The following is a 24,035-nucleotide window of genomic DNA, read 5'->3' on the forward strand; positions in this document are numbered from 1 at the left end:
TTCATCGTCTGCTTTTTATTCTCTTTAGTTTCTGACCATTTTTGGATGTATTCCATAGGTTGATACGTATTGTATTCCATAGGTATATATTTCTACTATGGTTATTTTGCAAATTCTATCATTTCAGTGTGTATTCACTTATCCTTTGACAGAAAGTTGTTTGATAGGTTTAAAGTTTTCAAGACGTAGCCTTAAGGTGGATTAAGCACATTCACATTTATTGGTATGACTAATCTATTTTCAGTCTCAATTCTGTGATAACGTTTTTAGGTGTATTTTGTTACACTTATTTCTCTGAGAAACAGGTATTCCTTGCTTTTTAATAAAAAAATATTTTTTGGTACCTAGGAAGACCTGTATTTTTATTTTAGGATTACTTCTGTACTTAAACCTTTTAAATGTCCTTTGATCCTTGTATTGTTTTCGTTTTATTTCTTACAATTATTTCTCACACTATTTTCTCTGACACTTTTTTCCCATTTCAAGACTAACAGAACAATGTATAAGCTTAAGCTGTACAACACTGTTGATACATTTACATATTACAAGGTGATTACCACCATAGCTTTAGCTAACAGCTCCATGTCACATAGTTAACATTTTTGTAGTGAGATGGTTTAAGATTTGCTCTCTTAGTGACTTTCACGTAAGTAACAGTATTTCTGACACTTTTATTCTATGTGTTCTTTTCATTTACTTGGTTCTTTCCTGACCTTCTTCGATACACCTTATTAAATTTTCATTTGACTTGATTTTCCCTGGGGGAACCTTATAATTCATTGTTTCCTAAAAGATTTGTTATCCATTCCTTACTAAATTCATACTCTTTCTACTCTTTTTTTTGGAGGGGGAGCATTTTCTTTTCTTGAGTTTTTAAATTTTTGATTCTACATGCTTTTTGTTTTTCAATATCCTGTTAGTTGACTGAATATATTTAATTCTGCCTGGAGTGTGGCCACACTTTTCATCTGCATGACTAAGATGGGGAGAATCTTTTTCTTAGCTGACACGTAAAAATGATCATTTTTATAGTACATAGATTTATCAAGTTTCCTTTTTTACCTTTTTGTGATACTAGGATGTCTTATGAAATCCCTCATTTAATAGCACCTCTTTTGTCAAATGGGCTTCCCTGACAGCTCAATTGGTTAATAATCCGCCTGAAATGCAGGAGATCCTGGTTTGATTCCTGGGTTGGGAAGATCTGTTGCAGAAGGGATAGGCTACCCATTCCAGTATTCTTGGGCTTCCCTTGTGGCTCAGCTGGTAAGGAATCTACCTGCAATGCAGAAGACCTGGGTTCCATCCCTGGGTTGAGAAGATTCCCTGGAGAAGGGAAAGGCTACCCACCCTCAGTATTCTGGCCTGGAGAATTCCATGGGCTGTATAGTCCATCGGGTCACAAAGAGTCAGACATGACTGAGTGACTAAGCACACTCACTTTTGTCAAATATTTTTAAGGACAGATATTTTAAGCTATTTTTTTCATTTTGCTAGTGGAAGGAGAGGTTGCAAAGCCTGATTTTGTGTTCACTTCGGCTTGCAGGAACCTAAAACTTACTCATGTGCTTCTTCAGCACTTAAATGCCAAAGGCAGCTTGTTCCCTTTTTAAAACCTTTTGTCTTAATCCTGAACTCTGCATGTGGATGACTATTCTGCAAATTACTCATAATTTTAAATAACGTAGTTCTTGTTCTGACATATGCATATATTTTACACTTAGTGTAGAATTAATCTTCTTGCAGTGTAGGCCGACCATTTCTAGCTTCCATTTTCTGGGTTTTCTATGGATCTGGATGGTTGGCCTTTACTCATCATAAAGTTTTGCTGGAAGGTTGGGAGTAGAGATGAAGTGTGAGAGATAACAAGCTGGGAACTGGTGATTTCTCTCTTTATATTTACAATTATTTTCAAGTTTGAGCATCCTCTGGTTTTAACTTGTGTTGTGACAATGGTTTGTGCATAGATTTCTTACACCCTTCTTTTAGTACTACATTGTTTTTGGAGGAAATATTTGGAGATAGGTAGTTAAGTGTTTACCACTGTCTTCAGCTGCCCAGAAGAAGTAAGATTTAAAAGTTTAATTAAAACAGTGAACTGATAAAATTCAATAAAGCAATACAGATTTTAAAACTTCAAAAAAAAAAAAAAACAAAACACTTCAATAATCCTGTCATCAGAAGGTCTTTCTAATATGACTTCAAACCAAAAAGTTGTAAGACGGAAAAAACTCAACAGATTTAAAAAAAAATTGTAATAGACACAAAATTCAATTTAATTTTTTGAGTTATGTTTTACTTGGTAGGAATTTTTTAGGACTTCAAGCCCAGGAGACAGCATCTCAAGTAACCCTGAGAGAACCTCTTCAAGGAGCAAAATTCACTTTAGATTAGTTATAAAATGATAAACCACCTCTTATAACAAAAGTGTTCATTTATATAGTAATAAAAAGTTCTTATGATCACGAAGAGTAATCCTAGTAGAAAAACTGGCAAGAGACATGGATAATAAAAATAAGCCTTCCATAAAGCATATGATAATATGCACAAATTAAGATCTCATTATTATGTGTCAGATTGGGATGACTAACCTATCAGGTAACAAGGAAGGTGTTCAGAAATAGGCATTCCTCATCACCAGTGGTTACTCACAACATTTGTTAAAAATATATACATAATAAAACCATTTGATAGAACTTGTCAAAATAGTAAACATGTTACTTATGTATACTCAGACCAAATACATATGTACATATGTACATTTGTCCAAGTACACACTGGGACCAAGCATTTTTATGAACTGTAAATATTTTCACCTAAAAGATACACTGAGTATCAAAGATCTGTACTGTTACAAAACATTAAGTACAATTTTGTATTTCAAAGGAAGTAACAGTAGTGAAAAACTTAAAAAAAAAAAAAAAAAGAAAGAAAGAAAGAAAAAGATTCATCAAATGGTGGAATGAAAATAAAATCCTCAAAAACTTCAGAAAGAAAAATCCTAATATTATTTTAGATTATTTTCTCCTATTACTCATAATGCATTTTTATCTATGCTGCTCATCAATAAGATAAGAGTTATGGAATTAAAAAATCACCAATCATAAATACATACAGTTGATGTGATTTTTTGGGTGATTTTTAAAATTGTATACTTGCACATACTTTTTGTTTTTCTGAAACACTGAGTATAAATTGAAGAGAAAGTGATTCTTGACCCTAAAATGTGTCAACATGTATTTCCTTAGAACAAAGACTTTATCTTACACAATCCCCCCAAAATAATCAAAAACAGGAAATTCAACAGTATCTAATCCAGGTATCCCCAACCTCTGGCATCTAATGCCTGATGATCTGAGGTGGAGATGATGTATTAATATTAAGAGAAATAAAGTGTACAATAAATGTAATGAGTTTGAATAATCTCAAAACCATCACCACCCACCCCAGTGGGTGAAAAATTGTCACCCACGAAACTGGTGCCAAAAAGGTTGAGGACCACTGACCACAGTCCAAGTTCAAATCTCAACTGTGCCAACATCATCATTTATAGCTACGACCCTCTCTTGCCTCCAAGATTTAATGCAAGATAAAAAGCATTCCATTTAGTTATATCTTTTTTTCTCCTTCAACATGAAACAGTTTCTCAGTCTTTCTGTGATGTTTCTTGACATTGGGATATTTGAAGAATATAAGCCAACAATTTGAATAATGTCTTCCATTTGGTCTATCTGATATTTCTTAGTGATTAGTTTCAGGCATGCACTTCCAGCAGGCGTATTTCTCAGGGATGATGTTCTGTCCTCTTCAGTGCACTGTCACTTTATCAGGAGTAGTATGATATCACGTTATGCCTATACTGATGGCAGTAGCAGTAATTTTTGTTACAGTGGTATCATATCCTTCTGTTTCCCCACCAAAAATTGGTAATTTTTCCCTTCATAAATGATTTGTGGGGAGATAAAATGAGATTATGTAAGTATCCCGTTTCTCAACAAACATTAGTGACAAGTTTGAGCATTCATTCATTATTTTGTAACTTAATCATTCCTTTAAGACATATTAGTTGGCATTTGACTATCAGGAAGAAATTCTCCTTTCCATTCATTCAAAATACTAGAACTTATAAACTCTTTATTATACAGGAGGGTACAATCAGCACGCATTTTTATTTGGATTCTCACATAGTCCCGTATTTGGCCAAAGGGAGATCCTTTAATCTAGTTCTCCCACTGGCCTTTCTCTGTCCTTTTGCAAGGCCCCTATAATTCTCTGAATATTTCCTTACTTTTTAAGGTAGGTGATGCAAATATTTTATATTTTGATAGATAGGTTATGAGTGGCATACATTTGTAATATCAATAAACTGTACACTTAAAAAAAGTGTATATGTATATGTTAATACTCTAGCTAGCAGTGTTTTCTACACTGTTATGAGCAAGCAATTTTAAAACTGTCTTAAGTAAATATTTTGATGATAATGGACCAAGTTTCTCACCATTTAGTGAAAGAAGGTACAAATAAACAAAAGAGAACACGAGAATTAACTCTAGGTTTTATAGATATATATAAAAGAAGTAAATACAGAGGTGTATATGTAAGTGTGTATGTCTGTGTGTGTATACATATACACTCAGATGTGTATTTTCTCACTCTGTTCACTGAAAGGGTTTACAAGCACTGAGGCACCTGAAGCAATGAAGACAGTCAGCTGCCAGATCTTGGCTTCTCAATACTGCTTTCCACTAAGAGCAAGCAGATCTCACAGAAAAGGTTAACTCCAGGCTTGGGGCAAGAGAAGTACAATTCTTCCCTTTAATTCAAAATGAAAATGAAAAGATATAAATTTAATAATTAACTTAATAAATTGAACTCTACATTTAAAAATGGCTAAGACAGTAAATTTCATCTTAAGTGTATTTTACCACAGTAAAACAAAAGTATGTACAAGGTGTTGCTTAATCCACATATAACTTATAGTCTGCCCTCTGTATACATGGATTCAACCAACCAGACTGTAGTATTGCAGAATTTACTACTGAAAAATACCTGCGTAAGTGGACTGAGCAGTCAAATCCATGTTTTCTAAGGGTCAATTGCATATGAAAACACTATGGCAAAAGCACCATTCTTTTTCCATAAAGCATGAGAAATACACATCACAAATAAATGAGAAAACCCTACTGCCTGAAGCAGTTTTCCTGCCATGTCTCTCAATGTACTTATTTATTTATTTATTTTTTTCAATGCACTTATTTAAAAGAAAGAGTTCTGAAGCCTTAATAGATATGCCATGTATACCAACACTTAAAGAAAATAAACATAATACAATACATAGTCTAAGCCTTGAACAAACTTGACAACCAGTAAAATTTACTGATTATGTATTTACTATGTGGGAATTACTCTGCAATACTATCGAAGACACAAACAGAATAAAAACTGATCTCAGCCTTTTAGGAGCTTAAAATCCAGAAATTTAGGACACTAAGCTCATGATAACGTAGATGATCCAATTTGGCAAAGAGATCACAGAATCTACCTGAAGATGTCAATCTGACTATAACACCATGAAATAAAAAAGTAGTTTAGTTTTAAAGGCTACATTAAGAATTCAACCTCGTTTCTCAATAGTTTAAATCAAATCAGATGACATCTACATGAGATGCTAGTAGGACAAAGCATCCATTCAGTATTAGCTGTTTTCTAGTAAGGTCATCTCACAACAAGGCAAAAAAGAGCTGTGTTCTGGATTCTTCAAATGGTGAAGGAAAAAAGCTTTATTTTCTAAAGTTAAATTAACTACCTGGCTTTCTTGAGAAAAAGTAAAGAACTATTCCTTAAATACACTCTTAAAATATTAAAATGTAAACCATTTCTTACTTGGATACAATTGTGTTTCTTTTTTTCTATCTCTTTCTCTCAAGTCCAGGGTACAGAACATGGATGCTAAAGATTATTATTTATATTGAATAGGAAAATCAGGGTTCCCTTTCAGAGCTCTTATTTAAATTTTCTGGTGAATGCAGTAAAGGAACTATCAAATTGGTAATACTTTATATATAACTGCATTGTGTTTCAAATTCTCTCAAGAATAAGAAAAAATATTCAAAGTGGATGAAAATGTATCAAACTAGGTATATATAAATATATATGGCTTGATGCTACTTAGTAAAACATTTAAAAAGTCACATTAATGGAACCTTTTAGAGTATTTAAAAGATTACTACATTTAAAGTTGAAAGTGAAGCGTAACAAAAAGGAATTCAACATTTGTTAAAGTTCTTACCACAATCATTTCTGAAGGCTCTAACACAAGACAATCACATCCTCTTTTTCCTCCAAACTGCTTACCAAAACTATAAAAACAGAAAAATATTTCTTTAGCAAAGGTTATAAAATGTATCAATACAGGAAAAAAATGAACCAAAAAACTTAGATGTTAACCAAAAAATTGTGATTCTATCACTTCAAGATTTTTTTAAAAACAAACCCAAAAATCCCCTTCTTTTACTTGTCCAGATATGTGGCCTCAATACACAGTGTGATAATTATTTTAAAAATTCTGCCTTTAGTCTCTAAAGCTGATTATAAAAGATATCTACCTATAAAAAAAAAAGATATCTACCTAATCTCAAATTTTGAACATCTATTAGTATGTGTTGAATTAAAGAAAAATCGCACTTGGTGCTGCTGCTTAGTCGCTCAGTCCTGTCCGACTCTGTGACACCATGGACTGTAGCCCACCAGGCTCCTCTGTTCATGGGGATTCTCCAGGCAAGAACGCTGGAGGGGGTTGCCATGCCCTCCTCCAGGGCATCTTCCCAGCCCAGGGACTGAACCTGGGTCTCCTGCATTACAGACCGATTCTTCACCACTGAGAAAGCAGGGGAGCCCCAAAGCTACACCTACAGAAGAGTAACGCTAAAATTACAGAATATTTAAAAAGAACAAATTTTTGAAACTGATATTAGATGACATAAAAACTTTAAGATATTATCACTTGAATGTATTACAAAATAAAGTAAGATACAGAAGTGATTCATTAAAAAAAAAAAATAGTGTTAGAACCCCTGGATAGCTCTTTGGAAAAAATAAAAACTGCAGTAGTACTCAAAGAAAATTTGAGTTTTTAGGTATTTGTCTGGAAGAAAGATTTCTAAGCAAATCACAAGAAGAAAGCACTCATAAAGAAAATACTGATATTTTCATTTTAAAAGATGAACTGAATTTTTTAAAAGGTGGGGTATAAAAAGATACTAGACAACACAAAAGTTTAATATACTTAATATGCAATAAAATCAATCTAAAATACTACAAAATGGAAATTAAGTACCATGGTTAATTATAAAATATATGAATAAAACACTATAAAAATAACTTTAAAACTCCACTAATAATGCAACTATAAATACCAAAATATAAATTTAATAAGGAAATACAGAAATCACTTATAAAAAAACTATACAATGTTATTGATGATTGGAAATAGGGCTTAACAAAAGAAGTGATATAGCATATACTTACAAGGAAGCTATTATAAAAATGTCAACTTTCCACAAAGTATGTGATTATATACAAATATTAGTTTACAACAAAATCCTAATCAAAATCCAAATGAACTTACTTTTAGCATAACAAAAAAATCACTGCTGTTTTTCCTTAAGCACTAGCCTGTGTTTTTTTTTTTTTTTTCTTCTTCCCACCAAAACTCCTACCTTATGTAATACATAAAACAATAAAAGCAAATTTGTAAAAGTTTACTTTCAAGATGGAATAACGAGGAATAGATTTACTCTCCTACATGAAAAAAAAAAAAAAAGGTAAATCAGACAAAACACATTAAACAACAGTTTCAAGATTTTGGAAAGTAGGTAGGACATGTATGTGGATGCTTCAGAGAGGAAATTAAAAACCTAAGATGACCCTTACAACATCCCAATTTTACTAAGTACAGGTAATCTCCAGGCTACAATGCAAAAAGGGAGAAACCTAGCAGAGTCTGCCAGTGTCACTGAATTCAAAAGACAGAGACAGATTTGGGGTGTGTAAAGACCAGGCTTCCCGTTGGCTCAGATGGTAAAGAACCTGTATTATGTATTCTACATAATTTGTATTATGTTGAAAGACTACATAATATATGGAACATTAGGTAGGATCTTCAGAAATCTATTTCCTTTGCAATGTGATAAATTAGTCTACACTAAAGAAGTGCTAGACTCACTCAAACAGATATTACTCATGTCAATGTATGGCAAAAACCACTACAATATTGTAAAGCAATTAGCCTGCAACTAATAAATGGAAAAAAAAAAAAAAAAGAAATAACACAAAAGGTGGAATACAGCAACATAGAAATCTGACATGCAATAAAACAAAAAAATATCATGCAAAGAGGACTATATGATCCATAGCCAAAGAAAAACCAATCTATAAAAACAGATCTACAGCTGTCAGCAGTGAGAGAATCAACAGACAACACTGAAGCAGCTATTTCTAAGTATGCTCCAAATGTTTAAGAAAGTGAGATAAACATGAATTCAACAGAGAAACAGAAGCCCTTTTTTTTTTTTAAAGACCTAGTGGAATATTCTACCACATCACATATGTAGACACATAATGTCTGGTTGTGCCAGTTTTTAGTAGTGTTAAAAACAGTGAGTGGTTTTAGACACTGTCAATTTGATATGCCCACAATACTAGAAATTTTCCTATCAGTTTTCCATCTATTAGATTTAGTATCCATTTCTGATCAGTGACCAGACCTCAAGTGTTATTAGGGGCTACTGAAAAAGCCATTTTGTAATTGTATCATTCCTTCTGAATTTATCAGCTAAAGTACTGACATAAAGAAACATACTCCAACTATTTGAATTCCTAGAACAATAACGTATACAAGAAAGGCATGAGAAACGCTGCAATACAGATGACATGACTGCACATTAAGTAAATTCTATACATTCTGTTTTTAGGGAATTCCACTCCAGTGGTTAGCACTCAGGGTTTTCACTGCTGTGGCCTAGGTCTGATCCCTGGTCAAGGAAGTAAGAAGCCGACTGCAAGCAGTGTGGCACAAATTAAATTGGTACAGACAAATTATTTATTTTTTTTTTAAGAAAGAAACAAGTGAATTTACCAAGATTTAAGGATACAAGCTCAATATTCAAAAATCAATGCTTTTATTGTATATCAGCAATGAACAATCTGAAAAAAAAATTAATTCCATTAAAGGTAGAATGAAAACACAGAATACTTGAAATAAGTTTATAAAAACATTCACAAACACAAAACATTCTTTCATGTAAATTTTGTTTCTTTCAGAAATTATGAATGGTGTTAATTGGCTTGCTACCTAAAAATAATAGTAAACTCTTTGGTTAAAAGGAATAAAGACATTTTTCATACAAAAAAAAAAAAAATGCACAAAATCTCTATAAAACTGCCAACTAAAAAAAAACTATATAACATTGACAAAAAAAAAAAAAAAACACTGCAAGAAAATTAAGATGTCCTAAATAAGATATACCTAATTTATGGATGGAAATGTTCTACAAATTCAATGTAATCAACAAATTGCCTTAGAGACATAGACATGATGATTATAAAATTTACATAGAAATGTAAAAGATCTAAAATAACTAAACCAATTTTGGAAAACAAGAAGATGAATATTTATTTTACATTTCAAGATAATTTTATAAAAGCTAGAATACTCAAGACAGTATGGTATCAGATTAATTTATAGATCAATAAAACAGGACCGAGAGAACAAAATCAGACCCACACATATATGTTCAATTGATTTTTGACAAAAGTGCCAAGGGAATTCAATGGGGGGAAACATATTATCTACAAGTAGTGATAAAACAACCACATATCAATACAGAAAAAAGGAAGATTTTAATACCATAATCAAAAATTAGAAATGGATCAGAGATATAAATGAAAAAATAGAAACTAAAAACTTCTTACAGCACAGAATTTTTATACATGTCCTAGACAAGGGTTACTGAGGAAGTTTCCTTCCATAGAGCTAAATTTTAAAAATTTTATCAGGAACGAGTTTTGAGTTTTGTCAAATTTTTTTTTCTGCCTACTGAAAGGATCATGTAGCTTCTGTCCACTCTTTTACTAATGAAGAATACTACATTAATTGTTTTACAGGTTTTAAACTTCCTTGCATTCCTAGGATAAACCCAACCTGATCACAAATGTCTAATACTTCTAATATATTCATGGATTTGGTCTGCTATTATTTTGTTAATTTCTACAGGTATGTTCAGGAGAAATAATTACAGTTTTCTTACAATAGTACATCATCATGATAATACTATATTCATAAAAGAGATTTGAAAAGTCCCTTCTTCCATTTCTCAAAAGAGTTTACATATGTATTAATGTTAATAATAATGCTTCATTAAACATTTCTCTGCGGGGCCGAGCTGGCGTGAGCGTTTGAGGCCCATTTCCAGCATTGTCCCGCTGGTAGAGCCTTTGGCTGTCTCCAGGAGGGTGAGTTGGTACTAATGGTATAGATTAGGGTTGGGGCAGCCCATATGTTCCTCACCCTCCGGCTAAGAGGTCTCGTACCCACCCTTGGGTCCTCCCACCTCCGCTGCTAAGGGCCCCGAGCTCCCTCCTGACTATTCATTGGAAGGACTGACACTGAAGCTGAAGCTCCAATACTTTGGCCACCTGATGCAAAATGTCGACTCACTGGAAAAGACCCTGATGCTGGGAAAGACTGAAGGCAAGAGGAGAAGGGGACGACAGAGGATGAGATGGTTGGATGGCATCACTGGCTCAATGGACATGAATTTGAGCAAACTCCGGGAGCTGGTGATGGAGAGGGAAGCCTGGGGTGCTGCAGTCCATGGGGCTGCAGAGTCGAACACAACTGAACGACTAAACTGAACTATCTGAAAAATGCTTAGCAGTAAAGCCATCTATGCCTAGGCATTTCCTTACAGGAATATATATAATAACTATTTACTTTTTATAAGCAAGTAGAAATGTATTTATATTAATGTATGTCTTTTCTTCCTTTCCCATGCAGCTTGTGGGATCTTAGTTCCCAGACAGACAGAGATTAGTTCTCCACCCCTTGCACTGGAGGCTCAGAGACCCAACCACTGGACTGCCAGGTACATTGCCAGTGTATGTCTTTTTAAGATTTGTCCAATTTTTTGGTATAAACTGACTGATAAACTTCCCTAACAATACCTTTAATTTCTATACGATAGTAATATCTCCTTTTTCAATACCTAATATTGGTAATCTGTTTATTCTCTTTTTTAAAAGGGCAAGCTATCTCAAGGTATAACAATATTATAGATCTTTTCAAAGAACTTTTCGTTTCATTGATTTTCCTCTACTATTTTTCTGTTTTTTCATTGATCTCCACTCAAACTTCTGTTCACTTTATTATTCTTAAGCTGGAAAAACTTAAGATGGTTGAATTGAGACCATGCTGCTGCTGCTAAGTCACTTCAGTCATGTCCGACTCTGTGCAACCCCACAGACGTCAGCCCACCAGGCTCCCCGTCCCTGGGATTCTTGCCATTTCCTTCTCCAATGCAGGAAAGTGAAAAGTGAAAGTAAAGTCGCTCAGTCGTGTCCGAGTCTTAGTGACCCCACGGACCACAGCCTACCAGGCTCCTCCATCCATGGGATTTTCCAGGCAAGAGTACTGGAGTGGGGTGCCACTGCCTTCTCCAATTGAGACCATAAAAGTACTAAAAATTCCCCTCTAAGGTCCTTCAGCTGAATTCCATAAATTGTGATGCATGTTCATTTTCATTCATCAAAATTCTTTCTACTTTCTGTTGTCAACTCTTCCTCGAATTATAGGTCATTTACAAAGGCACTGTTTCAATTGCCACATTTTGCTCTGGTTTCCATTTATAATTCAATTCCAATACACTGAAGAGGAAAAACTGTATGTTTTCAATCCTTTTTAACTTACTGAGACTTGTTTTATGGTATAGAATAAGCTCTATCTTGCAGAAAGATCTAAGTCTGAAAAAACTCTATTAAATCAAAGTGGTTGATAGACTTAAGCTTTATGAATTTTTCATTATAGCAGTTATATCACTTATTGAGAGTAGAGTTTTGAAATCTCAGCCATTACTGCTGGATTTAGTCTGCTGATGTGATGGATTACAGTAGTTGATTTTTGATTGTTGAACCAGCCTTGTATACCTAAGTTAAATCCCATTTGGTTATGCTGTGTAATTCTTTTTATACATCTCTACCATATTTGAATCTGGTTCCTATGTTTGCTCTGTCTCTGACAACTGATTTTTACCCTCTAGAAATCCTTCTAATTTTTTCTTGCTAGGTAGAAATGATGTACTGGATAAAAGGTTACAAATACACCTTTAGTAATATGCTAGTAAGGTGTGATGGGAGGGGAAGTACTTTATAGTTCTAAGATTAGGTCTCATTCTTTCAGTGAGTCTTTGCCAGTGGACTGTGAATTTCACATGTTTCTCTGTTGTTCTCATTTTAGGTGGGACAGGATTGCTAGAGTAGGCTAGAGCTGAGTTATTTACCTTTCTGCAGGTCTGTTAGGCTCTAATGGAATAGTTTCTCCTAAGGGCAGACATTCTTAAGAAGCCTATAGCATGTTTCAAAAATGTTTCCCTTTTCCTCCCCTCTGACAGGAGCACAAAGGGTTTTTTCTCTATTATTCACTATGAGAACCTGTTTGAGATCTATGAGGTAAAACTCATAAAAGGGTGGAGGTTCTTTCAATGACTCAGTCTTTCCCAATTTTTTTTTAACTGAGAGTAGTCCACACTGAGTCTCCAGAAGTTCATCAATTACAGTTCAATTTTCCTACGCTGACACTAGCTGCCTCAGAGACTGTTGCTCTAAGTTTTGATATTTTTGTATTCATCTGTCATTCTCTTTAATTTGGGAACAGCAGCTTCCCTTGTTACCTCACTTCCCTTATGGACCTAAGAAAAGTTATTTATTTTTCAGTCTATTCAGCTTTGTATTAGGTTGGTACAAAAGTAATTGCGGTTTCGGACCATGAATTTTAAATCATTATAACTAGGCTCAAACACATCTTTGTTAATCAAAATAGGAACCATTAAAATCAACACATTTTTGCCCATGAGAAATAAGTTCATTTATTCCTATATACAGTTAAAATAAATATTACAAATAGCAAGTAATAAGTCATTAGCTCCCTGGTGGCTCAAATGGCGAAACATCTGTCAACAATGCAGGAGACCCAGGTTTGACACCTGGGTCACGAAGATCTCCTGGAGAAGGGAATGGCAACCCACTCCAGTATTCTTGCCTGGAGAATTCCATGGATAGAGGAGCCTGGTGGGCTACAGTTCATGGGGCCACAAAGAGTCAGACACGGCTGAGCAACTAACACTATCTACTAAGCCATTAGCAAAAAAAAAAAAAAAGAGAAATGCACATTAAATTGATGTTTAACATAACCACATTTATTAAAGAATGTATTGCAATTTCAAATGGCAATATTCAACAATGCAATTGCAATTACTCTTAAACCAACCTAATAGTTGTTATTAGAACAGAGCGGCAATTTCCAAGATTCTTACATGGCCTAGCAGCAACTGGAATTCCAAGAGTATTTTTTATCTACAGATTAATACTTAACAATACTGCATCTTCCTGGGTAAGAACCTAGATTGTTTCTACATATATTTACATTATCTTTAATTTCACTTATTAATATTTTACTTTTTTCAGTGTATAAGTTTTATACTTTTAAAAATTGTTTAATATTTTTGAGGTTATTCTGAATATACTGTTTTCTTAACTTCATTTTTAATCTTATTCACTGCTAGTATAAAGAAATACAACTAGTTTTTATATATTGATTTTATATCCTGTGACCATGATATACTTTAAATTTTACTAGTTAAGTTTATAGATCCCTCTACACACAGAAACTGGTAAAGGTAGTTTTATTTCTCCCTTTCCATTCTGTATGCAACACCCATTCATGATAAAACTCTCAATAAGCAAGAAATAGAGGGGAACTTTCTCAACTTGGTAACAACTATCTGGCAAAGCACCAACAGCCAGCACCACACTTAATGGTGAGAAACTCAATGCTTCACCAAGAACAGAGAAAAGCAACGATGCTCCCTCTGAAGCGTGGCTTTTAAGATGGTATCGGGGCCTCCCTGATGGTCCAGTGCTTAAGAATCCACCTTGCAAAGCTAGGGACACCAGTTCAATTCCTGGTCCAGGAAGATGCCACACGCCCAGGAGTAATGAAGCCTGCGCCACAACTACTGAGACAGCGCTCTAGAGCCCCCGAGACACAGCTACTGAGCCCACACACTGCAACGACAGAAGTCTACAGGCCTAGAGCCCCTGCTCCACGAGACAAGCTACCACAATGAGAAGCCCATATGCCACAGTGAAGAGTAGCCCCACTTGCTGCAAGTAGAGAAAACCCTCACACAACAATGAAGATGAACCACAGCCAACAAATAAATCTTAAAAAATATATATTAAAAAAAGATGGTATTGGAAGTCCTAGCTAATATAATAAGAAAAGGAAATAAAAGGTATACAGATGTGAAGGAAGACATAAAACTGTCCTTGTTCTCAGATGATATGATCATTTATGTAGAAAACCTGAAAAAACTGACCAAGAAAACTCCTGAAACTAATAAGTGATTACAGCAAGGCTGCAGGATACAAGGCTAGCATATCATTGGCCAGGGGATTTCTGCAGAAACTAATGTCCATAGTTGGCAATTTGTTATATATGTGAATACTGAAATGTCTCCAATCAATAGCATTTGGGTAACAAAAGACATATTAATACTTCTCTGGTCAATAAGTTGTTAATATACACAAGTTCACTGCTTTCCTATATAACAGCAAGAATATGTGGGATGTGATACAACAAATACCCGAGGGGTTTAGGGATACCAAACCTTCCTGAGTCAAAAATCTGAGTATAATTTTACAGTCAATTCTCCACACTGGCAGTTCCACATCTGCTAATTCAACCAACTGTGAATCCTGTATTACTGTAGAATTTAGTGGAAAAAAAAAACCGTGTAAGTGGACTTGTGTAATTCAAACCAGCATTTTCCAAGGGTCAATTGTACTATGGTAAAAATCTAACAAAATCTACATAAAATCTATATATAAGAAAAATCACAAAACTCTAATAAAAAATTATCAAAGAAGAAATAAATAAATGAAGCAACAGTCCTTGTTCATGGACAAAAATACTCAATTTTGTCAAGATGTCAGTACTTCCCACTTGATTTTAGACCAATGCAATGCCAATCAAAATTCCATAAAGTTATTTTGTGGATAGTCAACACAACATTGAAAGAGAAGAAAAAAAAATCAAAGGGCTGATGCTGTCAGACTTCAAGATTTACCACAAAGCTATAGTAATCAAGACAGTGTGGTATTGTTGAAAGAACAAATACATCAATGGAACAAAATAAAGAACCCAGGGATGGACCTCTGTAAATACAGTCATCCGATCTTTGACAAAAAAGCAAAAGAAGCACAATGGAGCAAAGTCAGTCTTTTTAACAAATGGTGCTGAAACAACTGGATGTCCACATCTTAAAAAAATAATTTAGACACACTTCACACACTTTTCAAAAATTAACTCAAAATTGACCACATACCTAAATGTAAAATGCAAAACTACAAAACTCTACAAGATAATACAGGAGAAAACCTAGATGATGCTGGGTATAGCAATGATTTATTTACAACACTAAAGGCAAGATATATAAAATAGAAACAGATAAGCTGAACTTCATTAAAATTAAAAACTGCTCTACAAAAGACATAGTTAAGAGAATGAGACAAGCCACTGACTGGGAGAAAATATCTGAAAAAAGTATTCTGATAAAGAATTGATGCTTTTGAACTGTGGTGTTGGAGAAGACTTGAGAGTCCCTCGGACTGCAAGAAGATCCAACCAGCCAATCCTAAAGGAAATCAGTCCTGAATATTCATTGGAAGGACTGATGCTGAAGCTCAAACTCCAAAACTTTGGCCACCTGATGCAAAGAACTGACTCATTGGAAAATGCTGGGAATTTTCCAGCTGGGAAATGATTTTCATGCTGGGAATGACTGAAGGCAGGAGGAGAAGGGGATGACAGAGGATGAGACAGTTGGAGGGCATCACCAACTCAAAAGACATGAGTTTGAGCAAGCTTTGGGAGTTGGTAATGGACAGGGAAGCCTGGTGTGCTGCAGTCCATGGGGTTGCAAAGAGTCAGACATGATTGAGTGACTGAACTGAACTGAGTTCTGATAAAAGATCATTATCTAAAACATATAATCATTATCTAAACATTATCTAAACATAATCATATCTAAACATGATCTAAAACTTATCTTAAAACAAAGATACAAAAACAAACAACATAATTAAAAAATGGGTGAGAGACCTTCACGGACAATCCAGCAAAGAATGCAAATTAAAGTAACAAGATACCACAACACTTTTATCAGAAAGACCGAAATCCAGAACCCTGACAACACCAAATGCTGCAAAGGATGTGGAGGAAGAAGAACTCTCCTTCATCGCTGCTAATAATGCAAAATGGTACAGCCACTCTGGAAGACAGTTTGGCAATTTCTTACACAACTAAAAATACTCTTACCATACGATTTTGTAATCACGTTCCCTGGTATTTACCCAAAGGAGTTGAAAATTTATATCCACAGAAACACTTGCACCTCGATGTTTACAGCAACTATTCACAACTGGCAAAATATGGAGGCAACCAAGATATTCTTCAGGATGTGAATGAATAAACAAACTGTGGTACATTCAGAAGACAGACTATTACTCAGTGCTATAAGAAATGAGCTATTAAGCTATGAAAAGACACAGAGGAAACTTATATTATGTATTTCTAAGTGAAAGAATCCAATCTGAAAACACTATATATGGTATGATTTCAACTATATGACACTGTGGAAAATGCAAAACTATAAAAAAGCCAGGGGTTGGTGGAAAGGAAGGAATTAACAAGTGGAACTCAGAGGAATCTGAGGTCTGGGAAACTACTCTGCATAATACTATAATGGTGAAAATATAGCTTTATATGTTTGTCCAAACACAAAGAATGTACACTACCAAGAGTGAACCCTAACATAAACTGTACTTTGGGTGAGGTTCATCAACTCTAACAAATGTACCACTTTTGTGAGAGTAGCTTATAATGGTGTAGACTATGCATGAGGAGGGGCAGAAAGTATATGAAAAATCTGTATACCTGGAGAAGGAAATGGCAACCCACTCCAGTACTTTTGCCTGGAAAATCCCATGGACAGAGGAGCCTGGTAGGCTACAGTCCATGGGGTCGCGAAGAGGTGGACACGACTGAGCGACTTTAAAGACCCTCTAGTCTAAAGCACCTTTAGCTACTAAAATACAAATGGTACACTTAACAATGCATCTGCATAACTGGAAGCTGTACTAAAATTTAAATGTGTTTATTGTTCAAATACTGTCATAGAAGAAAAGAAAAAGATTATTGTGTAAACACAGGCTTTTTTTGTGCATAGACAAAAGAAAATTTTGGTGTTTATGAGTTAGACTTAGCCTCTTTTTTTGCTTTTAGTTTTTAATATGTTTTAATATGATTTTTTTTTGTATTTTAATGGAATAGATATACCATAATTGATATAACCAGTCTTCCATTGTTGAACATTTCTTTGTTTACAGTTTTGGGGTTTTTTGCAATTATAAACAACTCTTCAGTGAATATCCTTGAAACTAAAGCTTTCCATCTTATTTCTTTAGAATAAATTCTAAAAGAATTTCTGGCAAAGGGAACCAACATTTTATAAAGTCCTGTACTAGCTACCTGATTGCCCTCCATAAATGCTCTCAAAACTGTAAATAAAGTATCGAAAGAAAATGTTAAAAAGAAAAATCTGTATACCTTCCACTCCATGCTATAAACCTAAAATTGCTGTAAAAAATAGTCTATTATGAAACAAACAATAAATAATTTTTATGAGAATCCTATCAGGATTTATAAAACAATCATATCCTTACATTCATGTGGAAAAACAAAGAACCTAAAATAAGCAAAATCACTCTAAAAATGAACAAAGCTGTAAGACTCATGGTACTGATTTGACAACTTACAACAAGCCACAATAATTAAGATAGAAGATTAGTACCAAGATAGAATTATAGTTAAATGAAACAGAGTAAACATTAGTTCAGCAAAAGCAAACAAACAGACATATATATGGTCAACTGATTTTCAACAAAAGCAATTCAATGCCTTCTAAAATGGCACTGGGTCAACTGGCTATTCTTAAGCAAAAACACAAAACAAAGAGAAACAAAAACAAAACCAAAAATGAAGTCATAATGGACTAGACCAAAATATAATAGCTGAAAGTGAAAACCATCTAGAAGAAATCATAAGAGAAAACTACGCAATTAGGCTAAACAAAGATTTCTTAGATACACCACCAAAATCTAGGTTCTCAAAAGAAAAAAAAAAACAACGGAATCTCTTGAAAATGTAAAACACTTGTGCTTCAGAAGACACTATTTAAAAAAGGAAAAAACAAGCCACAGAAAAAAGAAATACATGCATATCATATATCTGACAAAGAACTTGTATCTAAAACATCTAAGTTCTTAAAACTTGGTAAGACAAACAATTAAAAATCATACATCTCATGAAGAACTTGTATCTAAAACATAAATTCTTACAACTTAAGACAGATAATATAAATGAAAAACGGAGAAACACTTTGAACAGACATTTCAATAAAGGTACAGGAATGCTTTTAATAAGCATCTAAGAGCCTCAACCGTAACAGTCACTACTGAAACACAAGTTAAAAATCACTGAGATAGTTAAACACATACTAGAATAGTAATAATCAAAAGACTGTCTATACCAAGTGAAGGAGAGGATGCAGAAAAATGAGATTCATGGTATGTTCTTGGTCAGTATGTAACATAATAGTCATCTTTTAAGCAATCTGGACCTTTCCTCAAAAATTAAATATATATTAATATGACACAGCAATTCCCTCCTACATATCTACAAAAGAAAAAATACACAGCCCATGTAAAGACATGTATTTGAATCTTTATGGCAGCATTATTCATCAAAGTGCCTAAACTAAAACAATAAAATTTCAACTAATAAAAATAAATGGAAAAAAAAGAAAAGAAAGGAAAAGAGAAATGAGAAGAATAAAAGGAGGGAAGGAAAGATGAAAGAAACGAAGACAAAAAAAATTTCAAACTTTTCATCTTCTCATGAATGGCTAGACAAAATGTGTAATCTTCTTAAAATGAAATACAATTTAACAATTTAAAAAAATAGACATGCTACAACTGTTATAGTCTAAAACAGCGATGAACCTCAAAAACATTATGTTAAGTGAAAAATGCTGAAACAAAGACTATTTTTAAATATTTGCACAAGGTATATATTGAGACAGAAAGTCTGTCAGATTTTAACTGCAAAAGAGCATGCAAAACTTTTTCAGGTAAAGGAAGTCTAAAACTACGGTGTACCAATGTATATATTAATCATAAATTATTAAAGTGAAAACTTTAATTTTATGATGAATTTTATGGTATGCAAATTATACACCAGTAAAGCTAGTTTAAGAAAACTGTCTAAAAATACACAGAAAAGAATATTCACAAACTTGGAATAGGCAAAGATTAGTAAAACACGTTTAAGTACTTCAAATAAATTAGTAGAACACTTAAGTACTTTGGACTTCTCACACTTAAAGAAGTTATCATTGAAAAACAAAAAGGCAAGACACAATCTGGGAAAAATACTGAAGAATTGATGCTTTTGAACTGTGGTGGTGGAGAAGCCTCTTAAGAGCCCCTTAGACAGCAAAAAGATTAAACCAGTCAATCCTAAAGGAAATCAACCCTGAATATTTATTGGAAGGACTGATGCCAAAGCTCCAATACTTTGACCACCTCTTGCAAAGAGCCAACTCACTGGCAAAGACCCCGATGCTGGGAAAGATTGAGGGCAGGAAGAGAAGCGGGTGAGGGAGGATGGGTTGGTTGGATGGCATCACCTACTCAATGAACTTGAGTTTGAGCAAACTCTGGGAAATACTGAAGGACAGGGAGGCCTGGCATGCTGCAGTCCATGGGACTGCAGTTAACTACTTCAAATTTAACTGTTAACTAACAGGTAACTACTTCAAATTCAGAATGACAATGGGTCACAGTTTAAAGGTAAGTTAATACAGGGGTTTGCCCGGGAACATAATATACAATGGATCTTTCATATTTCTTATTATCCTCAAACTGCTGGTTTGAAAGAATGAATGGTCTGCTTAAACAGCAACTAATTAAACTTGGAGAGGGCTCTTATAAAAACTGGAGGACTAACTTAAATACTGACTTTAATATTTCAAGTAACAGACCTATAAGAGAATGATAAACTCCTTGGATGAAGATGACTATACCAAACTTACAAAATCATAGGACAGACTTTTATCCTGAAAACAACTGAGTACTGAGAAATTATCCCAGGGGCATTAGCTTCTTTCTGAGCTATTCCTGAGGCCACTGGACTGGATTTGACCCCATATCTAAACATAGTTTTATTAAAGTTTTGATATGGGCTATTTCAACAGGTATTGAAATTAAAATGCCTTGGGGGCACTTTGGATTAATAAAAGAACACTTCAGTTTAGTGTTAAAAGGGATCTGTGTCCACGGGGGCAGTTACAGACCCACACTACCAAGGAGAAATCCAAGTAATTCTACAAAATGAAGGAAAAGATGATTTACTATAAACATGATTTACCAATTGCTCATTCTTCCATGTGTAATTGACAAAGTACAAAAAGGAGAATGTTCCTCCTTACTAACAGAGGTGATGGAGGGTTTGGATCCACAAATGAAATACATGTAATTGAAGCTAAAGTCTGAGTGAAGCAGCCTAACAGTCCTCCCTTACCTGCTGATTTTACTGAGCAGGGGAAGGATAATACCATATTAGTAATGATTCCTGGACAAGAAAAATGGAAATGCGTGCCATTCAGTTCAGTTCAGTCGCTTAGTCGTGTCTGACTCTTTGAGACCCCATGAGTCGCAGCACACCAGGCCTCCCTGTCCATCACCAACTCCCGGAGTCTACCCAAACCCATGTCCATCTAGGCGGTGATGCCATCCAACCATCTCATCCTCTGTCGGCCCCTTCTCCTCCTGCCCCCAATCCTTCCCAGCATTAGGGTCTTTTCCAGTGAGTCAACTCTTCGCATGAGGTGGCCAAAGTACTGGAGTTTCAGCTTCAGCATCAGTCCTTCCAATGAACACCCAGGACTGATCTCCTTTAGGACGGACTGGTTGGATCTCCTTGCAGTCCAAGGGACTCTCAAGAGTCTTCTCCAACACCACAGTTCAAAAGTATCAATTCTTCGGCACTCAGCTTTCTTCACCGTCCAACTCTCACATCCATACATGACCACTGGAAAAACCATAGCCTTGACTAGACAGACCTTTGTTGGCAAAGTAATGTCTCTGCTTTTAAATATGCTATCCACATGCCATTAACCCACTACTATTCTCGTGAACAGATATTCTTGGAAGTCTGACTGTAACGTGGAGCATCATCCACGTCTCAACTCCTGGCCACTGTGCTAAGAGACCATAAGGAAAGTCACCGAGGAACCTACAGTGGAGAAACACGAACCAGACCTCAACTCAAGGTAACTTCGCCGGCCCTGCAAGCAAGGCTGTCCTTTCTTCACTTTGACTTTTTATGGACAAAACTTATGTCCACTAGATCACACTAATTTCATGTGTTATCCATTGTATCTGGGGAAGAGTACTGGTTGACATATTTTACTGGAAATTATCTGAACTTTAATAGTCATACGCACTTACTGATAGAGTATGTCAAGGCTAGCAAGGGATTGCTATGTGGATCAACATCTTGCGTTTGGGAACCCTAATTATAGGAGAACTCCATCAACTATTGTGAATGGATTATCTTCCCTAAATCCTACGGTTTTTGAAATAGCCCCTTAATTTGCATGTACTGTAACCAATGAGGTAGAAACTTCTACTACGTTTCAGTTAGGAACCCCCGTTTCCAGATTCCTAACACAAGCTGATCATTTATATTGGAAGAGGACCACCTACTACTTTCCCCTCATGAGAATTCAAGTATTATGGATTCAAAGGTTATTCCCTACTCTTTCTGTTCCCAATATTAGCTTTCTCTTAGAACCACTATGTAAGATTTTGCAAGGAACCAAAGTTACAAAATTTCACAGATATACATAATCATACCTTGATAGAACATTCTGTTCTTACTACTATTGCTATCAATAAGTTAATGGAGGTAGGAACTGATGCACAAAAACATACTTCTCATTCATGGTCGGACTTTTTCTTTACTAAATCCTCTACTGCTCAAGAATTGTTTTCTGCATTGTTTAACCCACTGTTTCTCTGATCACTTTATTTCTACTGACTCTCTGGAATTGTTATTTGACTTACAGAATTAAGGAGACTGCTCATGTTACTTTGCTTATTTCTATCTTCTTCAGCCTAAACAACCCTGAGGCCATTAGTTAAGGAAATTAAAATGGAGGAAGTCTTGTTCAGAAGCAGGAGAGCAGACCTCCGACCTGCTTCTGACCTTCCTGGACACTGTCCATATTCTGTGCCTGCCCACAAGCACAGCAAGTCAGGTGGCACTTCAGATAAGAAAGGGAGTGGGTTTTGGAATTCTTAAGCCCCTGGAAGTCTGGCCAACATCCCTGGGGAATATCAAAATCCTGCGACTCCTAAGATTAAACAAACAGCACTGTAACAAGGTTAAAGTAAAAGCAGAGCAGCAGTTTTGCTTTTAAACTGGTAACAATATCAGCTTGCGGCCTGAGATTATAAGTCGAAGCCCCCAAAACTGCAATTTGAAGTCTCACCCATGGGCTGGATGTACTACCCAGACTGCTGTTAATAAGGGACTTCCCAGCACTGTTCAAGGCTGAATGCAGATTATTTACACTGGACCTTTTCTATCATGGAGGAGGAATATATTTGTCCTCATTGGAACAGACACATATTCTGGACATGATTGGCTTTTGCCATCCACAATGCTTCTGCCAGAAGCACTATCCACAGGCTCACAAAATGCCATCTATGGCCTCAGCACTATAGATAGCATCATTTTCAACCAAGGTACTCATTTTGCAGAAGCACAGCAATAATTTCTGTCTGCCCCAACAGGCAGAATACATGGATTAAATCTTCAAGGCATGGAAGTAAGAGTGGTTCTTCTCACTGTTTTACTTAATAACTCATTCACAGAATTTGTACTTCCTCTTCCTAAAACTTTGAGCTCTGCTGGTTTTGAGTCTTAGACCTGCTAGATTATTTCTAGCAGGAAACACAGCAATGGTTCCACTGAATTAATGACTTCCACCTGGCCACTGAACCGAAAGGCAGAAAGAGTTTATTCTACTGGCCTGAGTGATTGATTACAATCACCAAGGAGAAACATTTTCTGCATAAAATGGAGGCCAGGAGAACTACATCTGAAGCCCAAGAGGTTCTTTTGAACTCAATGCAGTGCTTTCAAGTCCACCATTAAAGTTAATGGAAAACTAACAGCAACCCCAAGTGGCGGGGGGGCGGGGCGGGACAGTGGCCTGGGGGGAGTGGGTGGGTGGGCAGGGAAGAACCAAACATAGGATAATTAAGGACCCTTAAGAAATGAAGGTTTTGTGCCCATCATCAGGTAAAGAACCCAGAACAGCTGAAATTCTGGTTGAAGGCAGAAGTACTGAATGGGTGGTAAAAAGAGGAAGCAAGATCAAGTACAGATTTGTGACCAATGATAGAAACAGGACTATATGTTGTATACACGGTCTGGAGTTGAATAAATGTTAACCATTTTCTTCTTCCCTCTCTTCCCCATATCCATTTTATATATAAATTGTTGGAAGTGAACTTTACAAGATAGTCTGGAGTTAATATTCAGAGGCACTGTGATGAAAAGTGTAACTAAT

The 24,035-nt window shown here is 35.2% G+C and overlaps 1 protein-coding gene across 3 annotated transcripts in view; it reads right to left on the minus strand.

Moving 5' to 3' along the window:
- RAPGEF6 (Rap guanine nucleotide exchange factor 6) overlaps positions 1-24,035 on the minus strand; it is a 236,880-nt gene that overhangs the window by 166,001 nt on the left and 46,844 nt on the right. For all 3 annotated transcript variants that reach the window (XM_043465975.1, XM_043465974.1, XM_043465976.1), the window contains exon 5: positions 6,290-6,359. In XM_043465975.1, coding sequence (XP_043321910.1) covers positions 6,290-6,359 — 70 coding nt within the window. The remainder of the gene's footprint in view (positions 1-6,289; positions 6,360-24,035) is intronic.

Source organism: Cervus canadensis, chromosome 4, assembly GCF_019320065.1.
Source record: "Cervus canadensis isolate Bull #8, Minnesota chromosome 4, ASM1932006v1, whole genome shotgun sequence".
In the NCBI taxonomy this organism is placed as follows: domain Eukaryota; kingdom Metazoa; phylum Chordata; class Mammalia; order Artiodactyla; family Cervidae; genus Cervus; species Cervus canadensis.